The 19,933-nt window shown below is 47.7% G+C and overlaps 4 protein-coding genes across 4 annotated transcripts; all 4 read right to left on the reverse strand.

Moving 5' to 3' along the window:
• Positions 1-3,397: 3,397 nt before the first annotated feature.
• Positions 3,398-5,247, reverse strand: TrAFT101_004483 (uncharacterized protein). The gene has a single exon (XM_024903054.2). The coding sequence runs from the start codon at positions 4,922-4,924 to the stop codon at positions 3,767-3,769; it is 1,158 nt and encodes a 385-aa protein (XP_024765716.1). The 5' UTR covers positions 4,925-5,247; the 3' UTR covers positions 3,398-3,766.
• A 3,271-nt stretch (positions 5,248-8,518) lies between these two features.
• Positions 8,519-9,839, reverse strand: TrAFT101_004484 (uncharacterized protein; the record flags this gene model as incomplete). Its single annotated transcript, XM_066127186.1, has 2 exons — positions 8,519-8,581; positions 9,720-9,839. 2 exons carry the CDS (start codon positions 9,837-9,839, stop codon positions 8,519-8,521), a joined length of 183 nt encoding a protein of 60 aa, XP_065983295.1.
• Positions 9,840-11,406: 1,567 nt separating this feature from the next.
• On the reverse strand, positions 11,407-13,911 carry TrAFT101_004485 (uncharacterized protein; the record flags this gene model as incomplete). Its single annotated transcript, XM_024909218.2, has 1 exon — positions 11,407-13,911. The coding sequence occupies one exon, from the start codon at positions 13,909-13,911 to the stop codon at positions 11,407-11,409; it is 2,505 nt and encodes an 834-aa protein (XP_024765713.2).
• Positions 13,912-17,023: 3,112 nt separating this feature from the next.
• TrAFT101_004486 (uncharacterized protein) lies at positions 17,024-18,782 on the reverse strand (the record flags this gene model as incomplete). The annotated part of the gene is made up of 7 exons (XM_024909217.1): positions 17,024-17,134; positions 17,241-17,480; positions 17,559-17,574; positions 17,642-17,670; positions 17,724-18,359; positions 18,414-18,476; positions 18,531-18,782. The coding sequence occupies 7 exons, from the start codon at positions 18,780-18,782 to the stop codon at positions 17,024-17,026; spliced, it is 1,347 nt and encodes a 448-aa protein (XP_024765712.1).
• Positions 18,783-19,933: the final 1,151 nt, after the last annotated feature.

Below are 19,933 nucleotides of genomic sequence, written 5' to 3' on the forward strand. Positions count from 1 at the left end.
GGTTTTTAAAGCTTTTCTTCATATTCTACAGAGAAACATAGAGTAGAGCAGCAATGAAGTATAGTAGCGCTGGGGCATCTAAAGTAGATGAGCAATGACGCAATACATGTTCTGACTGCGACAAGAATTTTCGATCCCCTGGATGAACCTTTGATGATATGGTCTCTAGTATAGGCAGTGTATATACGCATGATCCACGGTGAATTTTCAAGAAAATTTATCTGCAATCACTGAATTATCCTCTTTTTACATTTGTATAAGCTTAAATGGTAGTGGTGTATAACGATGATTCTATTTCCTCAAATAAATCTTAATTATACTTATATTAAAGTGCATATACTTGGCTTTTACCCGCAACATTCCCACGCTCTTATCACAAATGGATACTCTTCTCTCTATACTTGGCTTCCACTGATATACGTGCGGAATCCATTGCGTGGCATACAGCAGCGATTTGAAGTGTAGAACCACCATCCTACATACTACGAGAAAGGATTTTTAAAATAAACATATGAGACAGCTTCATGAACGGGATATTTAACAAAAGTACTTTGCTTTGTCCAATATTATTAGCCGCAGAGAGGCTTACAAGTTCACCGCATACAAGTTATGCACAGCTGACATACACAAACGTCCTCTCATATACATCAAAGCAACTCCGATCCTACATCTTCCATACATCGTTCACAACTTATCAAATGCCATCAAAGCAACGCATGTTACACAGAGCCATGATCTCTCACCGCCACATCAAAGCACATGCATAACAAAAACGCCGTATGCCTTGCTTCTTCGCATCGCGTAACGTACTCGTGACCAGCCCGATATGCATAAATCGCAAAGACTACATGTACTAAAACACACACGTCTTCTATCTTCACTCCCCTTTGGTGTTTCCCAGCACGCACATTCAAGCCACATGCAACTTCCAAATGCACTATCGCGACCCTTCTCCTCCTCTTCATCCACTCCATCCGATATCCAACCCCCAATACATCACAGCCATTTCCGATAGCGACATATCCCATCTACTGCTGCCCATATTAACCCACACCGCCTCTTAATCCGTTCACACCAGCTCTGTTCCTCTCTCTCTCGGCCGATGCTACCGTCGCCACCCTCCACCACTATAGCCGGGCATACACCATTAGTGTAGAGCAAAGAGAGCCGGGCACCTTGCTTTTATCCAGTCGGTCCACCGCGCTCACATACCGAACTTCAACTACAAGCTGTCTCAGTCGGCATCCCGTTTTTTCCAGTCTTTTGTCTTTTGTCTTTGTGGCCATCACCTGCCATGTTCGATATAAGTCGCCCCCCCTCTCATTTCTACTACATGTTGTAATCATCATGTATGCTGCTGCCATCTTTTGTGCTCGCTAAGCCAGCCACATTTCGCGATGACATGTCAGCTCCCAGCTCTTACAGCTTACAGCTCATGCCTCGGCCGCCCAGCTTGCAGCTCACCAACCGCTCCACCATGGCTTCCCTTCAACCGTCAACCAAGCTGCAGAATAGTAGTAAAAATTACCAACTAATTCATCTGCATACTCCCGTCTCCCGCTCTTCCCCTTCCGAAGCTCCATCCTGTCTTCTTCCGGTCCATTTTCTCAAATCCTCCAGTCCATCCAATCACGTCCCTTGGCCATCCTCCATCTTTTGCTCCCTCTCGTCCAGGCCCAAAAACCGGCCGACCATCGCCGGGACCCCACACCGAGTTTCCCGCGTGGTCTCCCGGGGTGACTTGAAAGAAAGGCAGGGATAGAGGAGGAGGCGTGTGCATGGGGAATAACAGTGCACGTTTCCCACGCTTCTTCTTCTTCTTCCTCCTCCTCCTCTTCTCTTGCTCCGTGCATAGTATTGACTATTTGCTTTGGCGTGCCTTGCTTCTTGGATGCACCGGGCGGTTCTGCACAAGTATGCATTACTAGCAGTATGCAGTGCTGCTGATTATGTGCGTGCTCCGTGCATTCTCGGTCCTCACAAGTCTGGGGTCCGTGTAAGTGCGAGTGGGCTTGGACGAGATGGTGGAGAAAGCCGGCAGACAGACAGGAACAAGAAAAGTCTGCTACAAAAGATGACTGAGATGGTGTGTGGGTTTCTGTCAAAGCTGAAAAGGCACGGAGGGTAAAAAATCGATCCATCACGAGAACACTTTTTCGTCTAGTTTGGTGCCCGTAGACTCGTGTTTTGTGTGTTGAAACATCGCACACGCTCAAAATATTTCCCCTGCCCACAACCACACATTTCTTTCTTTTTTTTTTTTTTTTTTCTTTTTCGCGCACTTTTTTTTTATTCTCGTTATGACTTTTACTCTTGAGATTCTCATTTGCTTCCAATATTTCTCCTTCCTCTCTATTGCTCGCTGAAACAGACACCCAAGAATGATAATCGCGCACTCAGACTCCAGTTTCGTACATAAAAGGCGCTCATCCTCAGCAAGGGAAGCATAATATCCATATATCCATCCTATAAATTAAAAACACCACAAAAATATTTCACACGTAAAATCCACACACAAATTTCAAATTCTCCCCCGAAAAAAAAAATCCATCCTGTCGTCCTCACACCACCTTCTTCTCTCTATCCCTGTCCTTTCCCCTGCCCTAGAGTATCTGCACCCACTCACACCTGCATATTCCCCCTCCAGCCTATTACGATCCCAGACTCACTCCATGCAAAGGCCGTCACGGCCATGACATGGTGGCCCAGCCGTCTCTCTACTGGCAGCTAAAAGGGCGCGCCATTGCCTGGAATCAACTCGTAACTGGCAGCTATCAGAAGCATTACACATACTATCGATAAGTCGCGCGACGCGAAGACCTGAGAAGAAGCAGGAAAAGGCCTGCATGATGCGTAATGGTAATTTGGAACTTGCAGGATGCATATGCAAAATGCATCCTTCGTCACAGCGGAAGGGTGGTGTGTGGAACGAATGGCTATGAGAAGGACAGACACAGGAGAATGGACAGCCGAGAGGGTTGCGCTCCTGACCAGGTGAGCCAGTTTAGACAGGCTAATCATTTTTTTAGAACTGATGATTGTCGATCACTATCACTACATACATACTCAAGATAGTAGTTATAAAAGAGAAGAAGAAGAAGAAGAGCGAGCAAAAGTAGACCAAGGGGGAGAGACTCCGGCAAGCTAAATGCTCAGTGGCTGCTGATGCCATGGATAATGTGGCGGCCAAAAAGTGCATGGAGACGACAGAATCTGGAAGCTGATTACGTCCAGCCCACCTCGTTCATGTCGCCATGCAACCCTTTTGCCTGTCAAACTGTAAGGGGTGCTGCAGTACCAGGCCTGGCATGTCGACATGACAAGCAGGAGAAATATGGGAAAAGGTAAGAGAAAAGAGCGCAGTTACATGTGCTCCGTCATGTCCAAAGAAAAAAAAAGCCACTGATATTCGCTATTTGGGTATTATAAGTAGTATCATATTCATAGTATACATGAGAAAAGTTTTCCATAATAATAAATCATCGCTTTGTTCGCTTGCAAAATTCCCAAATGCCAAACACATGTTGTTCTGTTATCATCCCAAGTCCCTTTTTTTGGTTTTTACTTTTCAAAGAGTTTTGTAAAAGCAAAGAAGAAACCCTGTCCTGAAATAGTTCATTTTCCATCTCAAAAGTAATACAGGGAATATGCCCAAGTCATAAAAAAAAAGTGTCGTAACAATACAAAGGAAATGAAGAGGAAGTGGTATATAAATGCAGAGGCAGGTAGTGAAGACAAAGGAAATTGGTTACAAAAGAAAGATCATCTACTCAAGTCGGTAGACAACGCCATCCTCGTAGACGACGCGGTGCCGGCGGCTGCCTCCGACTGTGGAGCGGCGCCGTGGCATGCTGATGCGATCGGCCAGGCGCTGGCGCTGGGCTTCGTCTTCAAGGCGCTGGGTCTCCTCCTCCTCGCGACGCTCCTGTTTGCGAGCGAGGTGGCGGGCCTTTTCCTCGCGGCGCTCCTCCTCAAAGCTCATGCGCCGGACACCCTCCGCCAGCTTCTTCACCGAGTCGTCAGCGCTAGCGTTCTTGAAGGAAGATGCGCGCAGTGGTGCAGGCGGCATCGGCACTGGAGGGCGCTTGTTGATCTCAGCATTGGCTTTGGCGATGCGAAGGCGGATGCGACGCTGTCGCTCCTCCTCCTCCTCGCGCTCCTTCTCAACTCGTCGCTCCTCTCGCTCGCGGCGGCGCCGTGAAGTCTCTTCGTCATCGGCGCTGTTCCGTCCGTGGCTCTCGCGCGAGCTGGTGGAAGAGTGGCGGTCGTGTTTGGATGTTCGGTGTGAAGAAGGAGCGGCCTCGACTATCTCAATCTCGATGCGAGGTCGCTCCACTCGCTCGACACGCTCAGCGCGGGCCCGGTCATCGACAATGACTGGGCGGCGAGAGAAGCTGGAGTTTGAGTCCCGGGGAGAAGAGCCGTAGACAGAGGGAGAGGCAGAGGCATTGGCGCTGGCATTGGGAGACGGAGGCGCAAAGTTGGCGAAGCTGAATGCCGTAGGAGGGGTTCTCGGGGTGGGCGGGCCTTCAACCAAGACAATGCGCTCGCGCCGTGGGCTTCCATCGTGGCGGTTCAGGTCGATAACATTCTGTCCGTTGATGTAGAGGCTGGAAGAGCGACGCCGCCGTGAGCTTGATGAGCTGCTGTGGCGCGATCGGTCGGACTCGTCACCGGATCGGTAGTTTGGTGTGCCGGATCGCGGGCTGTATGTGGGCGTTGGCGGGAACTGGCTGAGGTAGGGAGAGCTCGGTGAGGTTCCCAGAGCTGAGCCGGTGTGCTGGATATACTGGTTGGGGTGCTGGAAGACGACGTTCTGGGAGCAGACTTTGCCGTTGCGAGATGCGGAGCAGAGGACGGGCTGGCGAGACTGTTCCTTGTGGCCGTCTGAGTAGACGTAGGTGTAGACGTTGGTGGTGCACATTGTGAGACGATGAGTGTCCTTGCAATGGCAAGGCGTCCGAGAGAAGAAGATGTAACTCTGCTAAGCAGCTATGGAGGATTCTAATATCCTATGCCTCTTTCTCTCTCCTTTTGTTCAAGAGTGATGCTAATTCTGGTAAACCTTGTTGTTGTTGGTTGTGTGTTGGTGGTATGTAGGATGAAAGGAGCAGAAAGCGCAAAAGGTGGGTATGAGCAGCCTTTTGTATAGAAACGATGCTTTCCTATTGAACGTTGTCCTTGATCCTTGTCTGGAATGCAATGTGTGAAATAGTATAAAGAAGCTTGTGGGGTTGCTGTGCGTATTGTTGCCTGGAACTGCTGGATGGAGAACGAGGTGAGGGTGCATCGCAGACTTATAAAGACAAACGCGATGGAGGGAGGGCCAAAAGAAGCTTGCATGGGCATTTAGCTGCTGCAGCGCTTCTTGGCCGTCCTGTCCTGGACTTTGGCCCCGTCTCACACGCCCCCTCCACTCGACATGCCCAGCCATAGCGAGTCTCGGGCCCCTCTGACTGAGTCCTTGGACGGCTCCAACCCCTGCCGTCTTTCCGCATTCTGCCTGCCATGGGGTGGGTGGAGCGAGCGAGCGTCGTCTCCCTCCGGCGAGGCATGTGAGGCGTCTTTCTGTGCGCTAAGCAGCACAGAATGGCTTCTCCGATGACTCCCTCTGGTTCGTCTCCACGCCCGTGTTGTGGAGAATTGCGCAGCAGCAAACACCAAGAGCCAGTCCAATAGCGGCACAGCTGAGCCCCGTCAGCCACGGCCGGTGATTTTCTGATCAGCCAGTTCCTGGGCGGCCAGCCAGAAGAGGGATGGGCCATTGAGAAGGAATGACGATTTGCGAGAGAGGAAAAGATTGGATTGTTTGTGAGAAAGCGATGTACTAGCAAAGGCGCATTGTATTACAGGCTGCCGTCATTTGACAGACACACATCAAAGAGGGAGCCAGAAGAGGCTCTTTCGCTTGTAGCCGCCGCATCTGTTTTTCTCAGCTGCAGGCTGCAGAATTTCGAAACAGGCTTGTGCAGCTCCTGCAAAAAGACGCCGTACTGAAAATAGCAGCACAAAAGGCCTCCCAATACCCAATACCCAATCCCAGCCACGACTTCTAGAGTCTGCGCTTATTCAAAACATTGTAATTGGTATTGTTGGCCCATGAAGACGGCCAGCAGTGGTAAAACGACCCAGTGGTTTGGGGTGATGGATCTGGGCGGCTGATGAAGCTGGCGATGGAGCATCAATTGGCTCTTCAAGAAAATGCCAACGGCGGTTCCTGGCTCCCAGCGCCAAAGCCACCGCAGCAGCAAATCATCGCAGGCCTCGACAACTGACCAACGAAAGACGGCGGTCCAGGCCGAGGATGCAGAACACACTGCCTGACGCACATCTCTTAGATCGCGGGCCCTGGCAGGGCAGGTGGATTGACTCATCCAGTGGTCTCGCTTTCTCGATTCTTTCTGCCTGGCATTAGTCTTCTGTCTTGCTGCCATTTCGTACAGTAGCAGCGGCATTAGCAGCAGCATTAGCACGAGCATCAGTCGCCGTATTAGCAATTGGCATCGGCAGCCCGCAGCATTAGCACTGGAGTCATACTGTAGACATCAGCATGCAGCCGTAGTCCAAAGTCGTCTTAGCTTCCAGCAATGGATGGAGCATTTAGCAGATGCTACTGCCTGTGTGCCCTTCATCCTCACCTGTCCTAGGACTCGAGAGCCACGGCTGGTGGTTGCCATGCTGCTTGCCGTAGCACCAGTTCTGCCGCACAGTCTGCCTGGACCGGACTGGATTGGCCCACGGCCCATGATCCATGATCCATGATCGGCACGATTGAAGCGGAGCACCGCGATTGACTGATGCCATCTCCAGAAATTGTGGGTGAGCAGAGGCCACAGCATTCCCAAGTCCTACGACAGGCACCAGTCAGAATCTGGCAGCTCCAGTGGCGGGAGACGCCGCGAGGCAGTGGCTGCGGTCCGCGCCTGGGCGCTGCATGTTAGCGCAACCCGCCAAAGCCACTGCCAAAGCACTAACATGGGAGCGCTGTTCCTGAGGCATCTCTTTGAAATTGGATGCAAGCAGCAGCTGAGGTTCCTGCCGGGTACCTATTCTGCAGGGCGAAAGGCGCCGCATTGGCATGTAGAAGTAGATAACTGCTAGTACAGGTACCTGTAATAAATACATACTAGGTAGGTACCTAGTAGCAATCCATCCCCTCAGCACCATCGCCCATCGCCGTCATAGGCCACGGCCATGCAATACCTACTCGTCACTGTATTGAACCCTACGCAGAGACTCCTTCGCTCGTCTTTCATTTTCAGCCGCCTGGGCTGTGCTGCCTGGCCGGGGCCCGTCTCCAGGGTCGTCGCCCAGTTTTTGTGGGCTCCCTCGCTAACGGGTCCCTAGGCCACAGGGAAGCTAGAGCTAGGCCCTATCGCTATCGCTATTCCAGTCCGCCACAGCCCCAGCGTCCTCCCGCTGGGGGTTGCCGGCTGTCGGTTCTGGCGAGGCCATCGCCATCCTCACCTTGGCTCGTCTTCACTGCCTCACTCGATGCTCGTCATGCCCACGCGAAAGAGGCCACCGGTTCGCCGTAGATGATGCACCTATGGCGACACCCGATCGCGGCATGTTCAACCGTCCGGCCACAGCCTCACTGACGTGCAGACAGTTGCCCGAAGAGCCTCATCTCGGCTTCGGCTCGCGCTATACTCGCATCAAAGAAATTTGCCATCATGACGATATCGCCAGAGTCCGCCCAAAGTCCTACACGCGCAAGCCCAGACGCAATCGCCAAACTGGCATCAGTCAACTTCAATGCTAGCACACTCTCGCACTCTATCGATTATCAATCTGTCGAGCTAAACTGAGAACGAAAAGCGTCATGGGACCCATTCACATCCACATCCACATCCACCATCCAACCCTCCACCCACAACCATCGCGAGCAATGACGAATGACACACTCGCCTCTGCCAAGCTCAAGCGCGTCTGCCTATTCCGTACCAGTCAATACGAGTGCTTAACCTCTTATCCAAGCGAAATCATTAGTCGACAAGCGCTATCAGGACCCTCTTCACTCACGAGTCTCACCGCGGTGACGCACAACCTGCTTCCGGGACTCTATTTTTTGTGCATTAGTCCTCATGACCAAGGCCAGCTAACTAGCAGCGCTCGTGTAGGACAGAGATAGAACAGAACTGCTCTTGACAGTGGCGAGAGGGTGCGGGCTGGACCGGGGTTTCCATTGGCTTGTGGCTATCACCACCAGCTCAAACCTGCGATTTACATCAGGAAACGACTATCAAGATGGGCGACGGCGCCGCCAAGGGTTCTATGCTCTATTGCAACGTGTTGGGTATTACGAAGCTTCCCTTGAAGAGCAGCATCACATTCCGGTGCCTGTCAGCTCAACAAAAATGTTGCCTGTCTGTCGCGCCGCTGTCTGCTTCTGGCAACTGCACCCCCCTACCCGGGATGAAGCAAAACACACATCGTCGTAAGCTCGCGATACGGACGGAGCAGAGCTCGCACACACAGTCTATTTTCTACCATGCTACGGGACACATTTGCTCTGTTACCTATTCGATTCGCACTCCGTAAGCACAGGCACTCTTCGCCGTCTGGCATAAGCGACTGCCTGTATGGACATCGGACCCATCGTCAGCACTCAACCGACCTGTCTATTCGCTCTTCCTCCAGCTGTGGCGCTCTGCACAAAACGGCCCCCAATCCCCATCACGCTTTTTTTTTTTTTTTGTTGAAGCCTTCTTCCATTTTTGGAATGCTCAGCAAGGGCGGCCTCCCTGCATGGCCTCTCTGCAGCGACAGGCGATGAATGATGGGAGCTGAGCGGAACACGCGAAACGAAAATTATAACGAAAATCTCCATATCACGTCTACTGTGCATTGAAATTCTTTTTTTTCCTCTTGTCTTTTCCCTTCTTTCTCTTCCCCCCTAGTTCGTACTATTCTTCTACACTCGTCTTCTCATCCACTCCTCACTCTCACATCTTGAGCTTCTACAGTTGATTCGCTCGCTCCGTCACGCACCAGCAACTAATTCGCTACAGACAAAGCAAGCATCCAATCCTATTGTCTCCGTTCCTCATGCAAGAGCAACGACAAAAAGGGGGGCGTGTAGGCTGCGACCCATTTCCATATCCGGCCGTCGCTATCCTTTTCACACGCCCCTCCTCCCTTGTCCTGTCTTCTGGTGATTTTATATTGCATGCCATACCTAAACTGAGACACACAACCACTAGTTGCTCGGTCGGCCGTCTTGTCTTTTTTTTTCTTCTGCTGTCTCGGCAACCCTCTTTTTTTTCTTTCTGGTTCAAAGGGTATTCAGCCCTGGTGGCCATATTTGTGCGCCTTGGGGCCTCTCATCTGACCCGTCGTCGCAAAGCTGTGTCTTTTGCCGAAGCGCGAGCCATTCGGACGCTTTCCACTGAGTCACTTGGCCCTCCTTTTGAAAGAAAGCCTACCGCACAGAAAAGTTTTTCTTGTCATGTTCTCAATATTGAAAAATTCTTTTGTGAAAATGGCTTATTCCCGTCTTTCTTTTTTTTGTACTAGTGGTTAGGAATGCGAGTTTAAGTGAAAACGTGCTAACCACGCTGCCTAGCCACAGCAGCATTAAAGTGCCCATTGCTTTGGTGATGCCGGATTAAATTGAAGGGTAAGACAAAAAGCGAATAATGGCCGACTTTAAGTGAAGAGAACATTCCATGAAAGCCAGAAAGACAATCAAACAATGCAACCGCAATACAATTAACTTGATGTCTCAGCCCCAGATCCAACATGCCCGTGAATCTGGCTGTGTCTTGACCGTTTCCGTCGTCGCGGAATATGCCGCCCTGGCTATTTCCAGATCGCGGCTTGATCCACAAATCCATTAATGGCTGTTTCAAATCTGTTCGGGATACGTTTTCCTACCCCCCTGTCTCCTGTCCCAGCATGCCGGAGCTAGCTTTGAGGTTTCATAGCCTTGGCTTGCCTTAACTTGGATGAGAAGAGCAAGTAAGTTTGGCAACTGTTTCGCGTTTCACTTACCCCGTACCCCTATTGCAACTCCCAACAACCATAGATAGAATTGGAGAACAAAGAGTCAAAGAACCAGTGATAAGCGAGCCCCTTGTAGCTGTTTATTGATCGTCTCCACTAGTAGTGGCGGTGCGATCCTGTAGGAGTTGATGATCGTTTGTTCATCGTTCAGGCCTCTCTTTCTGTTAAATATAGAATCAATAGCGGTCCTCTCAAACGCTCAGACTTCTGCATCATCGGTAGCGAGGCTATAGACGGCGGCCAAGTCTTTCAGCTACAATCCTCCTTTGTTTCAATAGAACGAGCCCACACCGTGGTAAGCGCCCATATTGGCGAATGGGTTTCTGCATTGCATCGCATGCCCAACGCATATGACGAATCTTAGGGAATTGCTATCTAACACACTGCTTTCGTTATGTAGCACTTCAGCCACGGCTAATATCGCGCTGAATATCTACATGTTTTCGCCCTGTATCTACTAAGTAGGTGTTTACGAAAGTACCTAGGTAAATAAATACCTTAACTTGTGGCGAGTAAAATGTACGCGTAAACACAAAGTCAAATCTATCACCATCAATGTATACATATATCCATGCTTTGCTGCAATAAATCTCGCTTTCACATAATCTCTTTATTACTCTACATCGCTTATAGTGACGCAAAATCCTCCATCATACTCAACATCAACTCTCGCCATCTCCATACAATTCTGCTAGGTTCGTCTACTTCACCAGCAAATTTACAGTCAATAAAATGTCTGACGAATTCAATAATTCTACATATATCAGCTTCTTCGCTTCAAAATACTGCCGCGCAACATGGATAGTCTCAGATTGCCATGTCGAGGTCTGCCAGACCGCCGTGCTGCTAGACCAGCTCATGTTGGTAGCTTTCAGCCAGCTCTTTCTCATCATCTTTAACTTTCTCTCCAACTTTCATTTTAACCGTTTAATCATTTTAATTTACTCTCTAATTCCTTGGGATTAATTCTCCGTCTTTTGTTCGACTTGTACCGTCTAATACTTCTGGAGTGTCAGGACGTTTTGATTTGGGACTATCTGTACGACTCTGGATAGCACATACTGAGTTTCAATCACTTTTGTTGCATCGCTGAGGCCACAAGGTAACTCTGTGGACGAAAGATTTATAGTGGAGTTTTGGATTATACTGGCGTTGTGGATATACTGAGAGGGTATTTTAGATTTGGAGCGCGTGCAATTTATATTACTATGATATGATACCCATGTTATTCTCTCCGTAGAAATAACATTTAATTTAAAACTTTTTACTAAGCTATTCATACTGACTATTACACGTATAATGAATCCTTGCCCTCCATTACCCTCTGAATTTTGTATCAAGAGACATTCTGGATATTGACGCAATGTAAGCTGCCGAATGCATATATCAATTCCATATCTATGCAAAATGGTCTCCTGGCTGCAGCACCAAATTCGTACACCCAACAACATGTCCATCGGCATCTCTATATCCTCCTCTATCGACCCCCTGCCATGCTATTCTATTTCCTATCCAGTCCAATCTGATGTTCCACTTCTGCAATGCAAAGAAAATCACCAGGCCCGAAATCCCAATCGCTGACGTGAACGAGCTCGTCAATACATATGCATATCTCTCCCACCAAGCTCTATACCACCTCTTGATGAAGAAATTGAAAAACAAAGCGAGTGACAGTGTGCCCTGCATGTAGCTCCAGTTGTAAGGCGCCCACCCCAATGGACCGGCCAGTAAGATGGGTACATTCACGCTTCGCCAGGACGATCCAGGCCAGCGTTTCGCCGCAAGGTACACCCCAACTGGGAGGAGAATGCCAAGTGGAACGCAGTATATGATGGCACGGTAGGGACCCCCTGGTCCAAAGAGTCTGCGAGGGCCGACAAGCCCCCAGAGAATGGATGACATAAAGTACGTGTGCGTATGAGGGCAGAAAAACCGCTCTTTTTGGAACTCAGTACATAGATCTTCCACATTGGCGAGAACCCAGCGATTAACCGCAAAGGCAACTAACGCAGCAATGAGAGTGGCGTAAATTTGCGCTGTGAAGACTATTCTTGGTGGTATTTTAGCATAGTGCGCCATCTTAAGATCGGCCACGAAATTCATAGCTTGCGAGGTAGACATATAGCTATAAAGCGTAAAAATCATGTTGGGAAGGGCTTTCCCCTCCAAAGCATAGCCTCCGATCAAGAGTGATAGGATGCTCGTGGGCAGCTCAATATTGGTGATTGCTGTGAGCATGCCGATGGGAATCTGAAGAAAGATTGTGAACAATACAGCCAGAAGAACGCCCCAAACAGGCATACCCGTCGGCCAAATTGTGACAGATAGACAAGCCAGTCCAAAAGATATGGCTAGAACAATCAGATACCACCAATCGGGGCATTTGTCGTATTCTCGCATTAGGCGGTTGTGCACATCGTTGAAGTCTTCTTCTCGCGTCTTACGGTCCCATATTGATCTCAGGCTCTGTGTAATTTGCTTACGGTGCCACAGAAGCATTTGCACAGGGACAGCCACGTAAATCATGATAAAAGCGCCGAGCTTAAGGATTTGGTTTGATGATAGCCAGGGGACGCTATAGGCGAGGTACTTTTCTTCATTGAGTGTCATGTTGGCGTTGAGTATTCGACGTATATCGTATAAGCTTGCCGAGTCGTCATAGACCTTGTTTGTGTTGATGGGGAGATAGCCAGAGTGCCACGCATTTTTAAAGTATACAATCGGGGCTATGATGAATCCCATAAAAGCCATACCAGAGGCATAATTGACGAGTGTGAAGAGAGGCGTTACAATGGGATCGCCAAAATAAGTTGAAACATTCCAATCTAGTGTCGGCAGAGGATTGAGTCCGAGTCCACAAGTACTGCCCATGATGAGCGCAAGTTTAACATTACTGGGCGAAAACCATGTGGGCCAGTTGAAGAGAGTAAAAGGCTGGAAAATGTAGTTTGGGATCCAGTACCACACAAACATGGCCCAAAAACAGAAGAGGAAAAATCGATAGCGCGAGATGTTCCAGCCATTAACCGAATTCTGCGCATCCTTAATAGCATCGTCTTTATGTAGCGCCTTTGTAAGGGCAATGTTGGCGAGAGGTCGTGGCCAGATCATCGAAGGGGGAGAAACGAGGAATCTCCTGCTGATGCCAGCGCAGCCGTAGCCAAGCATCTGTGTGGCAATAAACGTTGTGATTTGCCATGTAGCACTGTTAGAGAGCATTTTTTCTCCGTAAAAGAGATCCAGTGAAAGAACTTGAATGGGGCTTGCAATGTATGCTCCATGCATGTATCCAGCAAAGGCGACATTGGCCATGACGGCAATGAGCAGGTGTTCCTTCTCATTAAAACGGCCAGGGTTTAAAGAAAAAGTCCATTCCTTAATAGCCAGCTGTCGACAAGGTAGCCATTTGGCCATGCCTAAGCCGAGGGGCATGGACAGCAGCTGAACGACGTATGTCGTGATATTGATGGCTGGCATGCGGAACGAGAAGAACTGCTGGATTGCAGTACCGGCGACGGTGAACACTGTGCCTAACAAGAAGACTCGAAAAGTTGCCACCGGTAATGTGGGATCATCGGTGGGATCGACAACGGCGCGTACTTCTGGATATGCCGAATGGTTTAATGCCAAGTTTCTCTGCTCGTGGTAGTCGTCGAAGAGAGTTCGCGCCAATTCAAGGTCCGTCACTAGGTCATGGCGTTTTTGCCTGTCGAGAAAGTCTCGGATTCGGTTCAAGATATCTTGAGGAAAGTTTTGATCTAGTTCGTGGTCTTGAAGAAGCTGCTGCAAAGCCGTCACGAGATCTGTCTCTGCGATAATGGTTGGGGACTCTCCTGTGGTTTCCACATTCGCTACCGCCTTTGCTGAAGGACTGGTGCTTGATAATTCGCTGTTAGCCATCATTCCGTTGACTCACTGAGAAATCGCTGAAATAGCGGGCTTCCCATGGCGTGGGGTCGCGGCGAAACGGGCTGATTTTATAAGAGATGGCGAAACTTTTATAGCGGTAGCATAGACGTTGACATTGAAGCCACGGGCATCCACTACATGCATCATTGATGGAATCTGAACGCTAAATTCCGTATGTAATAGTCTGAAATTCGAGGTGAAGTCATCCTTGCCTCGACCAGCCAAAGGGATTTTGCTCCAGCATGCTCTTGAAGGGGAAGTAAAGTCCATGATTTTAAGTTAACTGCCTTGCTTGGGATACATAGTTTCGTGACCAAGCGCCACCGAAAGGGATGCATTACCGGTTTGTATTGGTAATGTACTGACCTGATAGGCGTCCAAAGGGGGCAGTCACGGCTTAGGTTATGGATACTTTAAATGATATCTAGCTGTTGAGGCTCAATAGACCACTTCCTGGATGCTAGTCTCGTACCTGCGCCATCGTGGCTAACTAATGTGCCGAACGCCATCCCGCCGAGATCTTTAAACGACGAAGTAGTGGAAACCCTATCTAGACGCTAATTTGGAGCCATACTAGGAAGAGTGGAAGTGGCAGGCTCGTGTCCTTTCTGGAGCACTTTGTCAAAGTTTTGAGGTCCTCGCAGCTGACGGTGGGCAATGACAAAAAGGGCATTAAGCGAGGTGAAGCGGCGCCATCTACAGAACAACTACTAGGAAGATGTTCTCATTCAAGTCTTCGTATTATAAAATTATACGACGTGCCTTTATTAATTTATAGAAGCTCCTCATATAATGAAACGCCATTGTGACATCGCACTTTCATTAATGTCCTCGCTTACGCAAAAGGCCAAGAAACGGTTACAAATACCGCTTGTAGTGGCCCATTAGCAAATTATACTATAAGAATAGACTTATCCTGTTGGGTGATTCTCTTACAAGTATGTTTACAACAGCGGCATCAAAAATGTGCAATGGCAGAATATTCTTCCACGTTTAGGACTCGCTTTTCATAAAATATTTAAAATTTGGTAGAAAAGTTGGCAATCCATAGGACGGTTACACGCTATCTTGGGCAAACTACCAAGTAAATTGAGACACTTCAAATGCTCAGCACATGAATCTAGGCAATATACCCAAAGATAAAAATACGTTTGCCTGACTGTGTATATTACCCCTCTGAATATACGCATTCATTTGCGCCCCTAAGTACCTAGTTTTCTTGAGAGCCGCAGGCGGGTGCATGTATGTTGACGAATCATCAACCCTGTGAGTGTGATACGAGACGGCAAGCCATCATTGATTTCGTACACGCCACCTAAAACAAATCATGTATTTGACAGTTCGTTCACTTTACGAACAATTTTTGACATGACGGCTTCTCTATACATACCGACTAACAGAAACTGTTACGCTATCGAGCACATGTTGTTTTAGATATTAATTGCTTGATGGTAAAATGTCCTTTGCAGATTTGAGATGTGATTTATTTCACGGTGATAAAGCGTTGACTATACAAAAGCCTAATTTAAAAAATGACACAATGCAGTTAATATCTAATAGCATACTGAAGATAGGTGAAGATAATCTTTAAATATCTCATCTTTATGATACCACAAGGTTATTTACGAATGGGCCATAAAAAGAAAAGGCGATTCTGAGATTCCTCGTTACCTCACTTCTTTGGGGTTGTCTTGTCTTGGTATGCATAGGCTCTGCTTCGCACGAATAACAGGTAGTAGAATCGAATCACTAATAATATTCACTTGACCAACTCTGACCATTGCCAAGTAGTATAAGAAAAAAAGGTAATGGGATCATAGACATTGCCGAATAATAATAATAATAATATGGCGTACCTCCACTGTCACTTGCGGAGAGATTTGTCTCCCGTTATTCAACATCACGCCATGTTCACTGTAAGACGCTTATAAAATAGTAATAAATCAGGAAAAGTACTAGAATTAGTGCTTCTTAGTGTCCCGAAAACCCACTTTAGTATGCTGTGTGCAAAGATTTGGTAGCCTTCTTTTTCCACCACTCGGCTTGCTCTACCACCAGAGCAAGCGTCCGCGCCCTCTCACATCTATCTGAAGCTGAACCGTGATTGCGTCAAATTTGCTGTTCCTTGTTGCATTCGGCAATATGTCGCCTTCACTCTATATGTGGCTCCTATAGGAGCACATGACTGCAAAGCCAAGTCTTTGGCATACCCATGCCACATGTAAGCATGCAAACACAACCACAATTGGTCGCCGAGGGCTTGGTTACAAACTGGAGTAGAAGCCCACATATGGCGTAGTAAACTAGAATATGTTCTTACATGCCTGATACTATGTCTAAGCTCCCAAGATATATGTCTTCGTTTGTGATATACGATGCAATTCCAAGAGCGAGTGCTTCTTCTGCAGAGTTGGCTGCAGTCTCTTCGGACATTATAATCTGGATGAAGACCTTGGTGTTTGTGTTTACGACTTACAAGAAATCCGGTAGCAGCTGTACATCGTACAGCGACGCATATTCCACGCACCGTATTTATGACCAATAAAACCACACCTAGTTATCGCTCCTTGCTTTAAATGCCGACCTGTTTGCTGTCATACATTAGCCGCAATGCCTTGTTTCGGTCTAAGCTCCTCCAAATGCAGGGTCCTACGGCTTTTGACTGGGCTGATCTGTCCATCACAGATGAGTTATCCCTTTCTCTTCCTAGCTCTTTCTCGCATTCTCTTGCTCATGTAGAGCTAATGTTAATTATAGCAAGAAGGATGCTGGTTAGAAAAAAGTTGGTGTCCGTCGGCACCGAGGATGCTGCATTTGAACACCGACTTCTTAAAAAGGATCTGATCCGTACGCTAGGCTTAATTGCGCCTTGTTTCCAGCCTATAGCAAGGGACAATTCTCTCACTAAGAGAGAACGAAAGAGGAATCAGGCTAAGTGAGAGGATTCGACGTGCATACATCATAATTTAGACTGGACAAGCTTTCACCACGAAGAGATACTGGTGGATCTGGATCGCCACTAGTTGTGGTAGTTTATAGAAGGATCTCGTTGCCAGAAAGATGGATTCATTGCTTACTCAGAATGCTACAATATTCTAACGGATGTCTACTGCACGAGCCCTTCCAACGTGTCTACCGAACCCTCTCTCACAAAAGTAATCATGGTAACTCCCAGTGTTTTGGTCTTGAACCCAGCCTCGCAAAAGTAAAAGTAAAACTAGATGCAGGTAGCAAAAGTTAGTCGATGTGTAAGCGAGCTCAGCTACTCATACGGTGCATGAGGCTCGTAAAGATGCAACGTATCTGCGTTATAGAGCGCTTACCATCCACTTTTTCCTGAATATCTCGATATCTGATTTAGTTATACCTCCGTTGCGCTCCATCAGGGCCGGCATGATGTGGGATTCGAAGTTGTCGGCGAAGTTTTCACGCCAACCCCGAAGGCATCGGCTATAATGCCCACCCAGGTTAATTAAGCGGTCCGGTATCAGAGATCCACCCGATCCTTGGTGCGCCGCTTCCACCATTTGTGTCGCCGTGGGGAGATGTGCGCCGGGAAATATCTGCAGATGGTAGAATTGAAGTTGCATGTCAGCTGGAGCACCGTTAATCCACTAGGGGAACAAACACTATGTTCTTACATATTGTCGAATGAAACTATGATGGGGGTTAGTTCGCATCAGCTGCTGATCATAACCGCTTTTCGCGCGGGGGATTCACTCACTCGTTGCCCTTATCATAAGATGTGTACCGCTGGAGAGCATGTTATTCCCTTGTTCCATGGCAAGGATTATTGATTCACTAACCGTCTCTGGCATCGTACTAGACTGGAATACGGCAATGCCTCCCTCTTTCTTCAGCAGCTCATTTACCGTGCCAAAGTAGCCAGCAAGATGTGCTTTCCCCACATGTTCCAGCATCTCAATGGAGACGACCTTGTCGAACAGCAGACCTTGCTTCGGCAATTCACGGTAGTCTTTCAAAAGGACCGTAATGTTCTTTTCGAATCCGGCGGCAGCTATTCTTGTTTCTGCTTCTTGTTTCTGTTCAATTGACAGCGTCAGGGTTGTTACGCGGCATCCAGTGGACCGTACTGCCTCAATGGCAAAACTCCCCCACCCGGTGCCTATTTCAAGGACATGGTCTTCCCTTTTGATTCTGGCTTGTTGGATGATTTCTTGTAACTTTCTTATTTGTGCCTTCTCCAGATTGTCGGTCTTACTCTCCGCATTATCTGCGGGTAACCACTTTGGACATGAGTAGGTCATATCCGGCGATAGAAAGGCGGCGAACATGTCGTTCGAAAGATCATAATGCGCTTGTACATTTGACAGCGACGTTAGCGGCTTATTTGACGCTCTAGCCCATCCTACCATAGACGAAGTCAAATATGATAGCAAAGTTTTCATGTCGGCGGTGTCATTTCGATTGTACACCATGATCTAGGCACAAGGGTTAGGTATCTTCTTCTGCGGTGGCATCTATGAGCAGCTTACTTCAAGAAAACTAGTCATATCATCACAGTCCACTTCGCCCAGCATGTATGCTTCAGAAAATCCCTATCAAGCGGTAAGAGATGGATCATGAGCAAAGCAGATAATTGAATAACATACAAGAGAACCACGACTAAGCACCCTCCACCACATTGCACTGCTATTGACAGTAAGAGTTGTTGATAGTTTTCCTGGCTTACCAAACTGCAATGTTTCATTTGCAGGAATATCCTTTATGACGATTTCACCAATGGTAATCCGCTTAAGGGCCGTCAGAATGAACCCGCGCGACCAATTTGCAATGGAATCAGAAGCGGCATTGTATAGGCTATAGCTTGTCAAAGACAGCTTGCTCAATGTTTTCGTCGCCATGGTATATGTGAAAGCTTAATTATGAGAACTGAGGCTTTTGATCTCAGGCCTGCTCTTCAAAGTGCTTAGTTTATGTGAAGTCAATAAAAATTGGGAAACGGCGGTTGAATAAGAAATTGATACAAGACAAACACTCGGTTTAAATATTTTTACAACGCCTCACCAACCGCCAGTTTTGAGCCCTGCATTGCCCTTCTACAGTCTTTATCCAAAAAAAGAAAATGATGCGTAAACTACTAGTATATCCTAAAGAATCACGCTTGACCGAGGATACCATCATGTATAAATCCCCCACCTCCTTTCCCAACTATCGGCTTCTCTAGCATTGTGGGTGTCCGGCCTTTAGATTGCTAAGATCCTAAGAATACCCTTTTCACAATGACCTGCCCTAGTGGAATTAGGCCGATCCTATCAATCCTAACGCAACTTCGCTTGAATTGAAAGAGAAGGTCATGCAGGATTTCTTGGGGCTGGTTAGTTTGCCCCAGAGTCCAATAAAGTCACTTTCTAGGATATCGGTATTTTCAATCCCATGCTAGTAGATGCCGCTCAAGTCGTACCTTTAGTTCTTTCATCACAAGAATTGCGCGGTAAAGTGGAGAGAAAGTGGTGGAGGGACTGTGGTGGAGCAGATACCGTAAAAATTGTCGATAGTAGTATTTAGAACAGCGGAAGAAAATATATGTTGTACAGATCTTTACCTCAAACGCATAAGCCAAGATATCTTATTTATAGAAACCTTTATAAAGCTGACATACCACTTCATCACATGCTACAAACGGTCTAAGACATCTAAATCTTTTCAGCTCACCAGACTTAAATACCAGCTCAAAAGATCATAGTCATCGCGTATTCTTTGACTTCAACATAGTTTTTGTTTAGAGAATTATTTTCTCGCAATGGCTGCTAAGCCAAGAGTCTTATACCAGACCGGCAATGCTTTCAAGCGAAGCCTTCACTATATTAGAAGATTTCTTTCCACTTTGCAGCCAAATAACATTACATTTTGCATTATTTTGCCTCTCATTGGTTTTATTTGGAGTCTTTTTCAATCACTATCACGCCAAACGCTTTTCTTGGGAGGAATACTATACATCATATCTGGCGTTGGCATCACTGCTGGTACGTATATGATTCTACTTTAAAGCTTT

Source organism: Trichoderma asperellum, chromosome 2, assembly GCF_020647865.1.
Source record: "Trichoderma asperellum chromosome 2, complete sequence".
NCBI lineage: Eukaryota > Fungi > Ascomycota > Sordariomycetes > Hypocreales > Hypocreaceae > Trichoderma > Trichoderma asperellum.

What these genes read in the sequence shown, in the direction of transcription:
- TrAFT101_004483 (XM_024903054.2), bottom strand. Translation starts at nt 4,924, where the DNA reads ATGTGCACCACCAACGTCTACACCTACGTCTACTCAGACGGCCACAAG.